Raw genomic sequence first — 18,116 nt, forward strand, 5'->3', positions numbered from 1 at the left:
TCATGTTATACAACTAGTTGCAACTTTCCTGCAACCTGCATATACATGGAAAATGTATTAATGGAATTTTATTTTAGATGCCCCAAGAAAGCTCATGCTTAGATCCTACAACAGATGCTTTCATAACACAAATAACTATTGCTTAATAAATTTGCTTCTGATTTTTCTATTTTGGGGGAGAGGGTGGGGAATTCTATTTGAGGTACACCTCTAGCAGCACACATCCACAAAGCTATTCAAGAAGAAATTGCTGGAAATTCAGTGTTAAAGTCTTTTCTCTCTGCAAGTAAAAATTCAAGTCCATAATTTTTTAAAAAACCTTCAGTAATGTTCATACTGAGAAAAAAAAAATACTGCCTTAACTGGGTAACTTTAGACAGATTCTCCTACAGAGATGTTTTAGGATATACTCTCTTAATAATGAGCTAAACTGAGTGTTCTGGGTAAATTTTCTCAGGTTGAACATTGAGCCTTGAGTTCTGTAAAGGTTAGTTGCCTCATAGAAGCTAATTTTTCCAGAGACACATTAAAACACAACTGTTTAAAGACTTGGATTTCTGAATGGGTCCTTGATCATTCTTAATCTGCTATTGAAATTTGAGATCTACTTTAAGCAGGGCTGACACAGATCAACACTTCTTTGCTTTTTGTTTATTTAATGCCATCTAGAATCCACCTGATTCAGTGGCTTCTCTCCACTGAGGTAAAAAGTTACTCATTAGGTCGATTTTCCACACCATTCTTTCACTGTGCTGAGTGGACATCTTTGGTTTTAAAATAATTTCACTCAAAACCAAAATTTTCTTTAGAGAATAATTATTCCCATTACTATGGCACATATGCAGTGATATTAAACTTCTGCCAAACATGGATTTATTTTTTATAAAAGAAATGCAAAAATCATATAATCTGTCCTTAAAATGAGAATTCAAAATATATACAATTATTATATATATTATAAAGTATATAATTATTATAAAATTTGATTTTATAATATAAATATAAATATATATTATAAATAAATATAATATAAATATATTATAATATAAAATTTGATTTTATAATTATTATAAACATTGATTTAAAATGTAATCTAATTCTTGATTATTATTTTTAAATTGAAAAGACTGTAAATCTGAACATTCTTGTGTGAAAACCCCAGAACTCTCTAGGGACTTCCTTCAGGGTTGGAGGAAATTGGAGGGAGTGTACGAGGCATGCTTCCTGGGCTTGGTGGCGAATGGAGCCAGTGAGGCAAAGGTATTTTTCCACTGTTCTGGGTGTTTGAACGCTGTATCTGTGCAACAGAGAAGGTAAAGATGGAAAGGCTGAAAGACACGGGAGCTTTGGTGTCAGAAGGATGGGCTGCCTGGGTACTAGCAAAACTGTGTTTGACTTTATCTTTCTAGAGATCCATGAAGCTTTGCTTTTTGTCCTCCAGAAATGAGACTGAGAATGCTTAAGTCTTTAAGGATGAAGAAAATCAGAGCTACAGGATGCTACAAAATTTTTTAAAGTGTTTATGCCACACTTATGTGAATATGAATATGATTAAGCATATTTTCTATTCTTCATTTTTTTTCATTAATAGAGAACTTGATTATGTCATTTAACTAATCTGTGTTCATCTATGTATCTTTCTGAACAGTAGAGGAACAGTCTGAGTTAGTAGTTGAAATTAGATGATAAAAGTGCCTGGGCAGAACATTTTAGAAGTAATGCTTCCATAACTTGTTGAGCTGCCCTTTTCCATTATTTTATTTTTTGATTTTGAAATAATGTTTGGAAAAAATAAAAATAAAAAAATAAAAGTGTTTGTGTAAGTTATGCATCTATCCCTCCTCAGCCCTTAGAATATCTACAAACTGGACTAGCTGCATCAGAATTCCTTGTAATATTTGTTTAAAATGAAGATTTATCACCCCAGGCTTTCAGAATCAAAATATTTTGGGAGTGAAGCCTGGAAATCTGTGTTTTAATACCTAGTCCAGGTGGTAATTTTATATACTAAGGTTTGAGAACAAACACCGTAGTGTTTTTATCCAGGTTTATCTACTATATGTGTCTTCAGTCCTTATAATTAGTTTAGAAGTATTATGCATGAATTTTAATTTTTATAATTAGAACTTTCAATCACCACTTTCTCTTTCCCTGTTTGAAGGGTTTTAAATACTACAGTGTCTACTTAAGCTGGAGAAAGATGAATTTTACCCATTTTTTTTGAGCTCAGGGTTTCTCAATCTCTATACTATTGATACTTTGGATCAGATAATTCTTTGTTGTTAGGGTCTGTCCTGTGCATTGCAGGTGTTTAGCAACATCTCTGGCCTCTAGATGTCAGTAACAACATCCCTTCTCCCAGTTGTGAGAACCGGAAATGTCTTCAGACACTGCCAAATGTCCCCAGGGTGTGTGTGTGTAAAAATCAGTCCCCACCCCCCCAGTAAAGCTGAATCAATTGTGCAGTATTTGTCGAATACCCATTATAATCAGAGCTAAATTTAGTGAGTACTTACTCAATTTGTTAGACACCCTGCTAACGCTTTACATGGTTGAAACTCCACAACCACCTAACAACACGATGTTGACATTATTGATACACCCATTTCAGAGATGAGAGAGGTAAAATTACTTCATTATGTTGTTAATCAGTTCTAAGTAGAGGGATCATATTTCAAATCCCATTTTCTCTGATTCCAAAGCCAATGTTTTTTGGTACTGATAATGTACATACTATATAGTTAATAGTATATTTCAAGATTCTAACTGCAAAATTAAATAATGATCTTCATAAAGCTACTTGAAATCACACTGCTATCCCCGGAATAAATTGCCAATAGATCAGCTCTAGCCCTGAATAGTGTCTTTACTTATATAATCTTGTGATATTTCTAAATGCTTCTTAATTTTAAGTTCTTTAGTTCTTCCAACCATCCTATTTTTATTAGTGGCCATTGTGTATCCTGAAAATATATTGACTTTATTCTAAGTAGTTAAGATAAAATCTGTCAGCCTTTTCAGAACCTCATTTTCTTTAATTTTATAAAATATGTTAAGTCAATAACCAAGAAAGTGAAACTCTGATTATCAGAGTTCTTGTCCTATCTGGGAAGGCTTTATGCCTTTTTATTCTGCACACATAGTTAAAATTGAAGCAGCTGCCTCATGCAACATTCATTTATGCATTCACACTCCAAACCTTTGTGAGAGCTTATTTAGAGGAAAGTACTATACTAAGAAGGAGATTTAGATTTACAGAGCACTTACAGTTTCTCCACTCACCTTAACTCATTTAAACCTCACAAAATCAAAAACAAAAACAAAACTCTCCAAGAAAGATTTTACTCTCATTTTACAAACAAGGAAATTGTGACAGAAAGACAGACCAAGAAAAAAAAGATAGTAAATACCACAGCTGAAATTTGAATCTAGGTCTCTCCGACATGAAAATCTGTGCTTGTTCATCTACATGATGCTTCTCAGCACTCAGAAAAAGACAAGGATGGCTTTCCATCTAACCAAATAAGTAAGAGATAACATATGTCAAAAGCACAGAAGCACAAATGGAAACCAAAGGAGAGAGAGATCCATTCCAGCTGGGGTGACCTAGAAGCAAGCCCTTCATAGGGAAATCTTTCAAGTGAACCTTGGAAGATGAATATAGAAAAGAAGGAAGAGATTCCAAAGAGAGCGAATGGGTTAGCAAAGGTTCCAAGAGTAAACAGGTTATGTTATGTACAAGGGCAACATTGGAAATGGCTAAATATTTTGGTACGGGTGAATAAGAGAAGTAAGAAAAGTTAGAGTGTGATGATGAAGGAGTGGGTTTTGAGGAAATGCAGATAGGGCAAGGAGGTGAACAGCAGAATCAGTAAGCCCACATCATCTCAGAGAAGGAGTTTGGGGTGATCATAGAGAATAGATGATGTTTATGTCCCTAAAGTGAAGTGAATATGACGCTTACTAGAGTTAAAGGGAGAGAAATTTATGAAGCCAAGGAGTCAGACGGTGACCAGGGTAGATGGAAGTTCAGGAAAGATGATGGCCTGCAAGGAACAAGGAGTCAAAGTCACTGATGGTGGTAGAAGGAAAATAAAAGAAATTTTTGTGCGACTCTAGTCCTGTCACTTAATAATTATGTGACTGGCAAGTTACTGAGCTTCTAGGCTTCAGATACCTTGTCTAGAAAAAGGGCAGCACTGTGAAATGGTTAAGAGCATAGATTCTGGAAACAGACTAAGTCCATCTCTATCACTTATTACCTGTGCAGTCATTTAACTTTCTGTGCTTCTTATCTATAAAATGAGGATATTAACAGATCTTATGAGTTATTACAAGTAAAGCACCCAGAAGAGTCTCTGGCATATCCCAAGCCTTTAAGGGATGTTAAAATTTATGCAATAATATTAATGCATTATATCTCCCAGGACTGCTATGAGGCTAAATGAACTAATGCACCTAAAGCACTTACTCTGGTGCCTGGCACATAAAAGGAAATCCATAAATGTGATCCATACAAGTAGAATAATAATAGCCAGTGTTATTAAATTGTACCAGACACTGTTCGACATTCTCATTTTAAACTATCAATAACACTAGTAGTAGAAAGTTACTACTCATATTCCTGTGTCAGAGATTAAGAAACCAAGTCCCAATGAGTTTGAGTTAACTTTCCAAGGTCACATAGATAGTAAGTGGCAGAATTGCAGTTTATATTTATTCAATCTGTTTGTAGATCATGGATACCTAATTTCTGAGCTCTATAATACTCTAACAGCAATAGAACTAGTACTAGCCCTAACAGTGCCAGAAGTAGCAAACAAAATCGTAACAAAAACTTTGAAAGAAGAAAATATTATAGAAAGATAGATGGAAGCAGCAGTAAATGGGGAGGCTGATTCAGGGAAGGGAATTTGCCTGAGGTTTTGTGAAGAGAAATCTGGCTTTCAATAAAGAAATAGAAGAGGTGGTAGAACTGAATATGGAAAAGAAGTTTAGTGCAGTAGTTTCTAGACTTTAGCATGCATGAGAATTACCTGGGGGACTTCTTAAACCACAGATTGGTGCCCCAGAGTTTCTGATTCACTAACCCTGTGTGGGACCTAAGATTTGCATATATAACAAGTTTCCAGGTGATGCTGATATTGCTGGGCCTGCTTTGAGAACCACTGATTCAACAATACTTTTCTAGTTACTCCCTCAATACCTGGGGAACAGACCTAGAATAAATATAACTCAAGGTTCTTAACCTTTTTTTGTTCTATGGACCCCTGTGCCTGTCAGGTAAAAGGAATACTAGTGTAATTTACTTATTGCATGCATTCATAAGTGAAGGAAATGCTAGATTTCAGTTAGAGGTCAGAGAAAATAAAGGTAATAAGTTGATTTTTTTCAGTTCAAGCTTGCAGACCCCCTGAAATCTTTTTGTAAACCTGGGGTCTGTAGACCCCTGGCTAAGAACCCCTGATATAATTGAACATTTCTGAAATAGGGTGTTTGCCTTTGACTGCAAACTGAGAGGAAGGGATAGAATGGAATCATCCGCTGAAAAGGAAACTATCCTTCAACAAAAGCAAATCTAAATTTGATCATTTAAAAAAGACCAAAGTAATGTTCTCTGGATTGATATTGACTGCCCTCACTGACCAAATGAGCTGAACAACTGCCCTATCTTTTGGGGAACATATAAACAACATGACATATTATTTATTAAGAATACAAGCTCTGTGGTTATACTGTGACCATTCACATTCCAACTCCAATTTCTTACTAACTATGACCTTAGGGCAGTTGTTATCAAATTCCCTAAGCCTCAGTTTCATCACCTGGAAAATGGAGATAAGTTTCTGTACTTGAAAGGATCATTATGAAGATTAAATGAATCAGTTATGAAAGGGTACAGTGTCTGATTCATAGTAAATGGTTTATGAATATCAGCTATCATTATATAGAAATTCCTAACAATTTATTTTCTTTTTCAGAGAATTATTATTACTTGTCCTTTTCTTCCAAAATGTGCCCTGATTAAATAATGTCATTTCTGTGACCATATGTCAGATTGTTCCACGGCATCCTGAAATGCTAGGAGCCTAATGCACATGAAGGTATCTAATGGTATATATCTGTCCCCCATTCTGAAGTCACATGGAAATGATCCAGATATATCAGCTTCTTCATCTGTGCCCTAATAGTCCAACTGAAATATCTGACAGGACACAATTAAGAAAAATCGACAGCTTTCTCTAAATCAGTTATACCTATCTTAAGGGTCCCCTCTTTTCCAACCCTATACATCTACCCAACACCCACAAACATACACAAACACACCTCTTTCCCAGCTAATCTCCCCTCTCTTATATATTCCTATCTGTTTTACGAGATTTAACCCAAGAGGTCATGTGTCTTTGAACCCCACTTTATTTGTGTCTCTTGGAGAAAAGGGCCCAGGCTTATTTCACTTCTTTAAATGCCATGATGCTACCAAATGCTTTGCATATGGTGTGTTTTTAAGAAAAGAGCACCCAATTATTTTTATATAAAAATGTTAAATAGTGGGTAATAATAAATCCCTTCCTGAGATAAATGTAGGTGATTACAGATCTTTTCCCTTTGAACCCTCTTTATCCTAATATCCTTTTCAATCAATTGACCATTTCTTTGTTATAGAGCTTTTTAATGGTGACAAACTGCTGTTCTAAACATCCTAACAATCCTAGGGCACTATGTTATTCTCATAGAATAACTGTAGGTTGGCCTCTATGGGCTAGAATTTAGAGCACTCCTGTGGATAAATCCTCACTTGAGATAGTTGCTGAGTTCAAGTACATGGCCCAGTCTGGACTCATCCTTAACTACTCCAAATGACACTGTGGAATGTCCTAAAACCAATTGCCATTACATTGCCTGTTCATCAAAGGATCCTTGCCAGCCTCTGAAACCACTGCGTCTGAAGCTCTGCCTTCAAAATTAAATTAGGTGTTCTTTTAAAGAAGTTATCTATTTATCAATATTTAATGTAGTTGTATATACTGTACTACATTTGTTTGACAATCATCATTTTTGTCTGGCTTGCTGCTACCAAAATCAAAACAAAACCCACAAGCATTGAATACATTTTGGATATTTCAACAGATATAGGGTTAAATATATAATATACTAGGAAGTATTTAATATTCATGTGAGTTGTATTATCCCTAGTACTGGTCTCGACTTTGATGCATAATAGTGGGGTGTCACAAAACTACTGCCCTGAAAATAATATCCACTGTTATAGGTTTTCATGTTTATTTTCTGAATGAAACACTTGCCTAGCAATCAAACCCATGCTAACAAATACATCTTTAAAATTATTCCATCACCATGTATTTGGTCTTTCTTATGGACCTAGCCTAGCACTAAATAATATGATGATTTATATTGAATTTTTAAGGAATTTTAAAATAGAATTTTAAAAGACAATATGCAGTAACTATTCAATAGGAGAGACATACTCCATAAAAAGCCCATCATTTGTAATTAGACATACTGGTTCATACCCCAGATCTGCTTCTTTCAGAAAATAACTGCAATGCCTGTATTCAGAGACCTCATCAGTAAAATCATGAGAGAGCCCGACTTATAGAGCTGATGAGAGGAAGAAAGTTTAGGCATACATATATTTATTATTATATTTATTTATAATTTTGCCTGCCTCCTGAAATGGAGAAGGCAATTATGAAGATGGCTTATAATTCATAGCCTCTCTCCCTCCCCACCCCTATTACAAATCTACTATTAGGAGGAAGTAGAAATGTATATGGCTGAGTAATCTGCTCCACAGTGACTGAAAAGCTCTTCTGATATTCACTCCTTCCTCTTTTCATAGTTGAGTATTTCTTCTGTTGTTTAGCTCAGTTGAGCTAGCTTTCTATTTCTTCCCATCTTAGTCTGAAAGTCATATTCATCACCAATTTTTATTATAGGGAAGTAGGAGGCTGTGCCCTGCTTCATCATATAAATTTAAAAATCAAATTATTGCTCAACTTCAGTATGCATGATGCAAACATTTTGTTATTTCAGGTTTATTTTCACAATCTTTTTCTCTTTTGATACCCCACTGTGGATTTTGCAGGTGTATTTTCAATGTTTCTCTACATGTTAAACATTAAAAGTGATACATATCTAATAATAATATCCTACATTATCCAAGAATATTTGAATGAATTGTTGATTATAGAAAAGAAACTTTAGCCTCTGTTCAATGTGATTTCACAACTTCAAGTTTAAAAACTAATGCCTAATATTATTTCTTTTCTTTATAATCTATTTCAATAAGAAACAAACTTAATATCTGATCACCACTTCTTCAAATAAAGGTCAATAATAACTAGTAAAATAAAGAAAAAAGTTAGATTTTGTATATAAAAAAAATTACTAGAAATAAATGAATTTCCCCAAATAAATACTTATCCATTATTTGGAGCTTTTGATATTTTTTGAAATCTAAAAGTCAGATTCTAACAGCAGGCTCTTTGTTTATATCAGCATTATATATTAAAATAAACAATCAATGGGAAATTATAGCAAACTATACAAATTTTCTCATATGAGAACCAAACTAAAACATTGTACTTTTTCTGAACAAATAATCAAACCATATAGTTATTAATTAAAAATACATTTATCAGCTTGAATCTGCAAATCAGTAAGCTGAATTTCAATCAGACTGCTATTTCTTTTCTGTTTAAAGTCCTTATAATTGGCATATAAAGTACTAGCTTTAAAACACACTCCCAGTGTGAATGTAAGTCATATGTAGGCCAACAGTAATTGGACTGGGGTGGGGGAGGGGTTAGGAAAAAATGTGTAAATTAATGTGTAAAATCTTAACTCTTCAATCCCTTAAAACAGGATTAGAAATTGATGGGTATTCTTAATTTTTCAAAGAACATTATAAGATCTGTGAAATAAATAAGGGCCATTTGCTATTAAAATAGCTTTATAAAATGATAAAGCACTTTGCAGCCACTTAAAATTGTTTTCCTCTTGCTTTCCTCTGCAGCAAATGACATACTAAAATGAAACCAATTTGATTAGTTTCAAGTTGAGGGCTAACTTCTGTTTTTCCTCTATTGTCACACACACATGCACACACACACATTTCTATCCTCTCCTTTCTTACAGCATGAAACGATGGTATCTCATGTAATCACTTTAAGAACACTAAGAAAAAAAAACCACGCTCGGTGGGAGGCTCTGTGTCACTAAAGAGACTGATAAAACTAAAAGGCACAATGGTCTTAGTGATATAGGAATGTTGGGAAAGCAAATGTAGTTGCTGAAAACCTGCATCACATCCTCTCTGATAATTCACATTCAGCGTAGCGTAGTGAGTTAGCTGTGACATTCGCAGTTAAAATCTTCTAGGACCCACAGCCAAAATTACTCTCACATATCTAGTCCACCCCACAAAGATTTGTCCTGAAGAGGTGCCAGGAACAACAGTATTGTCTTCTGTCAATTCTACAGATGATACCCCTTTTCCATGAATTTATTAATCAATTTCCATTTGGGGAGAGGCTTGTCACTTGACAGGGAACTAGAGTTCCTCACCCCAGGTGTGGGATTAATCTTCTCCTGGAGGGTCCACAGGATAGGCTGATTCAGGCCGCTTAATCTATTTAATCCAATCAAGTCAGGGTCTGGGTGCCTCCCTCTTTCACATCTGATGCTCCTACTCCCATATTAAAAAAGGAATACACAAGCACAAGCCAGCCCTCTGGGTCCCCTGGCACATCATTAAGTTGTAAAAATGACTTCATCACTCATGACAGAGAAATTAGACAGCCTCAACAGTGGCATATGGCGGGGGGAGAATTGCTCCACCAGCTGCCCACCTGACTCTCTCCTCGAGCAAAATCATGTCACTCTCCTCTAGAAACTGTCGCTGCACTGCGGTAGCAGAATGCTGCAGCCTCAGGAGAAGCCTGAGCTAGTAAGAGGTTGAGGGGAGAGGAGAATGGAAGGAGAGCACAAAGCAGGTGCCAGTCCTTGGAGACCCTCCTTCCCGCCGCAATTTATCTATTCATCTGTGGTAAAGGGTATTTCCTTTTGTGAGGAGAAGGCAGGCTTCCTCTGTATTACCCCAGACACCTAACCTATAGGGTCCACAATGGGAAGGAAGCTGCTAGAAGTCTGATAGGCAGCTAGATGAGTGAGACAGAGATAGCCACCTCTGGCTCTCAAAGACTGGATGTCTGTAAACCATTTCCATGATAGCAGGATGGTGATCCCTTGTAGCACGCTTTGCTCAGGCCCATTGCCTGAATTATTTTCTCCCATGAAAGGAATTTGCAAATTTTTCTTACTGAAAGTGTTAACACCTGGATGTTGCAATGGATGTGTAGAGAGGAAAAAATTACAGATCCATCAATTATATGGAGAAGGATGTGGAGAAAAGGGGGAGAGAGAGGGATGAAAAGAGTGCTGATGGAGCTAAAGAATTCATTTTCAGTAGTTATTCCAATAATTAAATAAGCGCTATTGTTCTTTTCTTGTGAAGGAAAAAGGCAGAAAAATATCAGTAAAATCACTTCTTTCTGGGCTTAAAATATATGATGGTATGTGCTCAAAATGCCTTTGTTCATCTCTTTCTGAAAATCATTCTCACAAGAGTATTTTTATTATCAGTCATGCAAGAATATTTACCTGAATTATACCAAATTTCACTTTTTACAAATACAAATGCACATTAGTAAACAGTTTTAAGAGCAATGCCCCTGAGTTTGTTCATTGTTAAAGTATGTTACTTTCTTTAGATCTATGTGTAGTATAGAACTTGAGTTCTGCCATCAGAATCCCAGGGACGAAGGTCTTCTTTTTTGCAGACTAAAGGTCTGTACTACCCTACCATACTTAAAGCTCTGCAATTTTCTAGGAGCCCAGACTGCCGATGGGGTAGAGTGGAGAGAAGGGAGAAGCTCTAAATACCATGTTTTCTGCTCTAGAAAAATTACACTATTTTTCTAAGTCACTAACAGGTTTCGATTTTGCCTTTTGCTTAAAAAAGAACAGTATAACCTATGTTGTGGCCCAGAGCCACTACACACACACAAGCATTTCTAATGCCAATCTAAGAATCCCTAGGGCCTGCTAAATGCTTTACTCTCTAATTCGTGGATTTCTCCTCTGGATTTGGGGCATGACAGATTAGAATCACTCATTCAGAGAACAGATGACTCAACCTGCTGCTTTAATGTGAACTTTGTAATACAACACATAGAGGTATTAAAATTCAGAGAAGAGGTAGCCTGTGGCGAAGACAGTCAAGTTCTAGTCACAAACCCTTTTTGACCTTGGGCAAGTTACCACCACTCTGATGCTCTGTTTCCTCACCTGTAAAATGGAAGGGTTGGAGTAGAAGAGCCCTGTCCAGCTCTAATAGTTCTTCCTAGGAAGTTCACCACATGCAACAGCCGTGTGTGATCCTCAGGCATTTACTCTAATCAAGCACTATTTTTTTCTTACTAAAAGTCAAGTTAGAAACCCAAGAAATAACTGAAAAAGACAAAATCTTGTACTAGGACTTTGCGGTTTCTTTAAATAAAGGGTAGGAGCAGGGAAAAGTAAACCGTAATGTTTACAAGGGAAATTTAGCTTCAAGCTTAAATAGAGCTTGGTCACAGGGTTTTTTTCTTCCAATTTCTTCTGAATTTAAGTTTCTATTATTAATAAATAACAGTCAACACTTTTCAAATGCTAGGCAGTTCAAAGTATGCTACACATATTATCTTATTTAGCTGTCATGATAGCCATATGAGGTAGATATTTTGGCTAGTTCTCTTTTACAAAAATATCATTTGAGGCTTGGAGATGTTAAATAATGTTGTATGTCATTCTGGTATTAAGTAACATTCAGGAGTCAGAACCTACACAATTTGGCTTTAGAATCAGTATATTAACCACTTGACTGTCTTTTTTTAAAGCCCAAAACACTTTGCTTTTTTTGTTCATTTCCTTTATTTGACAAATATCTATCATGGGCCAGGCACTCTTTGTGCTGCTAGGGATATAGCAGAAAAAAATATAAACACTACTACCTGCCTTCATGGAGCTGGCATTTTATTGGGGAAACACAAATAAATAATTAAAATGTTGTTATGACAGGTGGCAATAAGTGCCATGCAAAAATTAAAGTAGGACTGAGAAAATTTCCAGTAGATTTAAAATAATATTGCCACCTAGATAAAAGTAAAAATAGCCTTTGTGAATATAGTGATATATATTAAAATGATAATGTTGAACATCTTTTAGTGTATCTGACCTTCTTTGGTGATGCCCTTTGGAAAAACTCGGTTGATTCCCCATTTAAAAAAACTTGGCCAGGTTTCTCAAAGCCCTTTAAAGGTAAGCTTTAAATATTCCCTAGCAAATTCATGTTTCTAAATAGCCCAATTAAAATAAGCCTCGTGCCAGTTTTAAAGACAAAATTAATTTGATTCAATACTTTTCATTGCTATATTAAATATGTTCTCATCCTAAAACATTTTACATTTCGTGAAGAGTCCTTCCTTTGACTCCTCTCCTTAAGGCCCTTCATGGAGGTGACTAAATTCTCTGGGTATGTGGGCATGCAATAACCCTTTAAGAAAAGACAAAGGGAAAAACTGATGCAAGTGCTCCCCGCTGGGGCTGAGATCACTCTCCCCTAGGCTTCTCCAGCTCCTCCTCTAGATGAGGAGGAGAGCAACAATACTCAGAATTTGACTAGAAAAACACCACAAATCTACCTTGTGACCAAGAGTGGGGCTATTTTTGCTTAATCAATAAAATGAAGACGCAAGTCATTGTTGTTTCTTTTCATTGAGAAATCTGTCAGGAGATGTAGCCAGGAGATATTCTCTGTTGAGGAGCTGTCTCCACATACCTCGGTTCCTCTACTCCAGTTACACAAATAATGACTCCATGATAAACACTTTCCAAAGGAGCTCCTTTTACACATAGAGGGAAAGGATGTCCCCAGCATCCCACCCAAGGGAAAATTTGTTCTACTATTAGATGATCTATAGGGAGAAGATTATTTGAATGGGCAAACACTTTAGGCGGAAAACTGCTCTTGCTGTTTTGCTTTAACTGTTTTTGAAAACAACACAATAGGAAATATACATCTTTCAAACTTATTAGAAAAATTCATATTTTGAGTTTGAAAGACCTTATAAGATAAAGTTCTATGTAGCAATTCTAGGAATAGCAGGAAATTCATCAACGTGGTCATAAAAAGTGTCTCTGGGTGATTAAGTTATTAATGATTTTTAAAGTCCTTCCTTTTTTTATATATCTTTCTTATTTAGTATGTAGTACTTTTGTGGTCATAAAAAGAATTACTATAGATTTTTAAACCTGTTTTCATGAGGCCTCAATGTATTTATGACAGCTCATATGAGAAATTGAAGCAAATATGTCAAAATCCTAAGATGTGTTAAGGGAGTTATTCTTTATAATTTTCTATGTACTCATAAAACATTGCAATAAATTTTAACTTAATTTTCTTAGCCTTTTAGAATACAAAATACTGCATGTGAAAATAATATTACTGTCTCTTGAACACCCATTTAAAGTGAAGGTGAACTCAGATCCAATTAAGAATTTTAAAGTCAGAAATTTTTTCCTTTGAGGGAAATCTACCAAATAAATTAGAACCTGAATCAGCGTTCCTTTTTTCAATACTAAACACAACACAGATGAAGGCAAAGAGCTTGTCTTTTTTTCGTTTTTTTTTTTAAACCAGGCAAACCTGTTTATTGGCCACCCAGTGTTACAAAGAGGGAAAGCTAGAGCATCCCTGGTGTTTTTCCTTCGCAGGAAAATGTTAGCATTTTAAGTTTTGGCAAGCTGAAGGTTTTGACTCTGAGTAAAGACTTAAAGACACAGCCATTATATATTCATTTGGCATTATATTGAGTTTCCTGTACCATTTTGTTATTTGGTGAATTGTCAGATGTTCTTTTCGCAGAAGTAAAAACATTTTCTATTTGGAAATTTGGAGTATTTTTCTGGTGGCGCGGGGGTGGGGGGTGGGGGTGTATTTTGTTTTAGAAAATAGTTTGTCCTTAAGGAAAACATTCAAGACATCATGCACCTTAAAGAAAAAATTCAAGACACCATGCATTGGGTATTCTAAAGCCAAAAAGTAAATGTTCATTATCGAGAAGATTTAAGGGAATATTCCCTTTAAATTTCTTCTGCCTAATATAAGCTTTATTCTTTGATTTACCATCTATAAAACTGATTTCTCCACCTAAAGATTTATAAACTGACAAGCTTACTTCTTTTTAAAAATGCATTGTCTCCTGCTGGGTCTTAGTGCTAACTATCTGTTGCCAGGTAAAGGCGACATGCAAGACCTTATTCCTAACGTGTGGCATTCTCTTTTCAATGTTTTGAAGGACTACAAAATCCCGCCCTAGGACTGGTAAATATAAATTGCCAAGAATTCCTCCTTAGCCCCTGAGGACGATTGAGAAGTCTCCGGAAAGAAGCCATCTTTTCTTTTTCTGTTGAACTGATTGTAGATGACAAAAGTTGCCAGGTGGAGCCTGGGAAAATTCAGAGAGGCGGGGAGGAGCCAGGTGACAAAGGGAGACAAGTGGCCAAGACTGTGGAGGTGCTCAGTTCAAGCCATCTTCCCTCTAAGATGTGACTTTCGGGGGAGGGAGAGGAATGAAATTATAGGTACAAGATCTGAAGAAAGACCTGAAGTCATTATTTGGGGTCTCTCAGCACTAAGACCTGGCAGGGTTGGTGCATGCGCTTCAATAATTCAGACTTAGGGAGCATTTAGTTTTATCAAAATACACACACTAAAGCAAACGAAGCTGCCCCTCACCCTCCGGTGGGCAGGCTGTGCTCGCTGACATTCCCCCACCCCATCAGTCCTTAGGGACTTGGCCTCGAGGCCGCCTCGGCAGGCGCTGAGGGCACTCCTGGGCGCTGGCGCTAGGACCTGGGCTGCAGCCAGCAGAGCAGGGCGGTAGACCCCGGCTGCAGCTGAGCACCTCCCTCCTCCCCCAGGCCCACCCATCTCAGCGGAGCTCATTAACAGGTGGAATCGCACCCCAGGCGCCCGAAGTCCCGCCTGCCTCCATAGAAACAAATCCTTCAACCCAGAGACGCCATCTGGGCGGATTCCGAACTCCGGGTCACCGCGCCCTGTAGAGAGAGACGGGACACCCGCGGGACGCGCGGGCTGGAGCGCAGCACGTGACTCCTCCCGCCCCTTTGTCCACCCGGCGCGCGGCCCCTGCTCTGCGGGTTCCCGGCTGGTCTCGGCTCCTTCCCAGCGGTAGAACACGTCGACCATTTCTCGACGAGTCCAGTCAGCTATCCCAGAGGGCGAGGCTGCGTGCTCCTCCCTGGCGCGCCCCAAATCCTTTCGGGAGACTTCTTTTAGAAAGAGGACCGGCAGTCCCAGCCCCGGGAGGGAGGGACAAGGTACTAGAAGGCCACGCCCAGGAGTTCCCAAGCCCCGCAGGACTGTTGTCCCTGCTCCAGCCTCCGCTGTCCACTCGGAGGGGCCAAGCCCTATTTTCCCGAGTCCTGCCCCGGCACGTTACCTGTTGGCTGCCAGCCGAGACGCGATGTAGCCGCCCGGAATCTGGGTGATGATGTAGCCCCAAAAGAAGGAACCGTGGATCATCCCCACGGTTTCCGGGTCCCAGTTGAATTTGGCTTTCTTTGGGGTAGGAAAGAAAATGGGGGGTGGAGAGGTAAAGAAGAATCAGTGTTTGGACTGGAGACTCACGTTCGGTGGTTCGCGGGCCAAAAGCCGCCCCCCGCCCCCGCCCCCCGCCACTCTGTGAATACCGGGGGTAGAGTTGGCTTAATTTTAGTTTCTGACAAATTAAACTTATACCCTCATATGGAGAATAAACGGCTCTTTTAACTGGAAGAAAAAAAAAAAGCTTGTTAACGAAACCTACTGTGATTAGTAGCGAATGACCAAAACAACCAACCTGGCTTCGGCACGACAGAACGACAAACTGGCTTCAGATTATAAAATTATAAAAACGTTCGGCCCTTGGGAATTTGGACTCGCCATGAAGAGTTTCCATTTGCCGGCTTGGGCGAGAAGCGGCTGGCTGCGGTGCATTTAAACCCACGCCAGCCTGGGCGGATGCAGACTAGCATTCGCTCGGGGTATGGCCTCCAACCCTCCCAACCCCAAATAGGGAAATCCTGGGGAAAACAGACGAGAAGTCTGGGAAGGAAGGTGAGGGAGTCAGGGGCCGGAGAGAGGACGTTCCGTCAAATAGGGGCTGTAACTGGGGCGGGAACGATTTGGAGTCCCTCGAAACAGTGGGTAGTGAGAGGGGAAGGGAGGCGGTGCTTGGGAGAGCTGGGCAGGGGTGTGTCTGAAGGTCGGGGACTAACACCAAGCCAGCCCCGGCCGTTCATTCATTCTCCAGGCCCCACGAAGTGAGCCTCAGATTAAACTGGGACGAAATACCTGCACTGGAAGAGTGACAGAGGGCTCACACTGCACTGGAACCCGGAACCCTTTCTCTCCCTTTGAATACAATTTCAAAACAAACACACTTCGTAGGGTCTCCTGGGACACCCGAAAGCCCAGTGGCACTCTCCCACCCCCAAAACCCCAGCCCACAGCCGAATTTCTCCTCCCAACCTCTGCTCCTCCCTGTCTGGCTTCTCCCTGAGCTGGGAGCCCCGACCCTCGGATTTCTTTGACCTTGTCATCTCCCCTGCCTAGGTCTCACCCCCGCCCCCCCACGTAAGACTAACGTTACGGGCTGGATTTCTCGAGACCCCGGGATTCTCCTGCGCTGTGACTCCTCCCCGCGCCCTTAGAGTGGACGGTTCCTAAAGGTATCGTCCCCCGCCCCGCCCCCCTTGCCCCGCCGCGGGAACAGCCGAGATCCGCAGGGCAGATTGGATCCTGTTTTCTATTTTATTGCGATTATTAAGAATGTTTTGGCGGGAATTTGAGGAGGTCAGGGGAAAATTATAACTAACATGCTGCGCTATTTCTCCGGTAAGAGGAAAATATTTCGATTTCGATTGAGCGGACAGTATTAGGCACCAATTCCGTGCCAGGCTGCTGAGCTAGGCGTGTACACCTTCTTCTACTAAGTCACTCCTCTCAAACATTTAGCGAGCTAGACACTATTTTCCACTTTGCAGATGAGGAAGGGAAGGCCCAGGGAAGAGAAGCGACTTGCCCCCAAAGCGGAAGGCGAGGTCGCTGACCCCGCTAACCATCCTAGAACGGCGTAACTACACAGGGACTGAGGGAACCCGGGCCTTCCCCCTTCAGTGGAGGAGAGCGGGGCTAGCGCAGTGACGCGGCCCACCTCCTTGATGACCTTGCCTCCGCGGTGGACGGTGCTGTTGTTGACCATGTCCACGATGGCCACGCCCAGGTTGCAGCGGATGCCGAAAGAGATGCAGAAACCCAGGCCGCTCATGATGGCGATGATGTATCGGCGCGGCAGGCCGAAGCACGTGCAGTCGCACAGAGGCGTCTTCTTCTCCGGCACTTCCAGGGGCTTCCCATCCTCGGTCAGCTCAATGGTCTCCCCGGTGTCTTGCTTCTTCTCCAGCACCCTGCGCCGCGGGGCACGGGGAGGCAAGGACGCCGCGCGTTAGTGAGCACCGATGCCCGCCCATTCCCGCTTCCCGGCACCCTTGGGGCTGGAGGGAGGGCGCCACATTGCTTACCCCCCACTGACGGGTTAGGGTGCAAAGATGACGCCCGGCTTCAGGACTCCCAAGACCCGCTATCATTCTGTCCCTCTCCCTCCCCGCGGCAGCATCTCGTCGAACTTAACACCTTCAGGCCTAAGACTTCTGGTCCGTGTTCCCTCGGGATCCGCCCCATAAGCGCCTTAAATCAGATGATACACGGGTCATCTCTGGCCTAATTTTCTTGGGGATCGCTAGTGTGTGAGGCAAGGTGTTCAGGTAGCGGGGCTTGCTCCGCACCAGGGTAGGCGCTTCCCTCCGCAGTGTGTTTTTTCCCCTGGTAACAACCAGTGTGATCCCGCCACCCTACCTCGCGCAGGCTGCACACTGCGGGCGGGCGCCGCCCTAGCCCTACCACTTTCTTCCCGGCGAAATTTAAG

The 18,116-nt window shown here is 40.0% G+C and overlaps 1 protein-coding gene across 1 annotated transcript in view; it reads right to left on the minus strand.

Moving 5' to 3' along the window:
- The window catches only part of SLC17A6 (solute carrier family 17 member 6), an 86,278-nt gene that overhangs the window by 32,783 nt on the left and 35,379 nt on the right, over positions 1-18,116 (minus strand). The window contains exons 6-7 of the mRNA XM_004482444.4: positions 17,346-17,598; positions 15,591-15,709 (exon numbers count right to left, since the gene is read on the minus strand). Coding sequence (XP_004482501.1) covers positions 15,591-15,709; positions 17,346-17,598 — 372 coding nt within the window. The remainder of the gene's footprint in view (positions 1-15,590; positions 15,710-17,345; positions 17,599-18,116) is intronic.

This window comes from Dasypus novemcinctus, chromosome 10 (assembly GCF_030445035.2).
Source record: "Dasypus novemcinctus isolate mDasNov1 chromosome 10, mDasNov1.1.hap2, whole genome shotgun sequence".
Classification (NCBI taxonomy): Eukaryota; Metazoa; Chordata; class Mammalia; order Cingulata; family Dasypodidae; genus Dasypus; species Dasypus novemcinctus.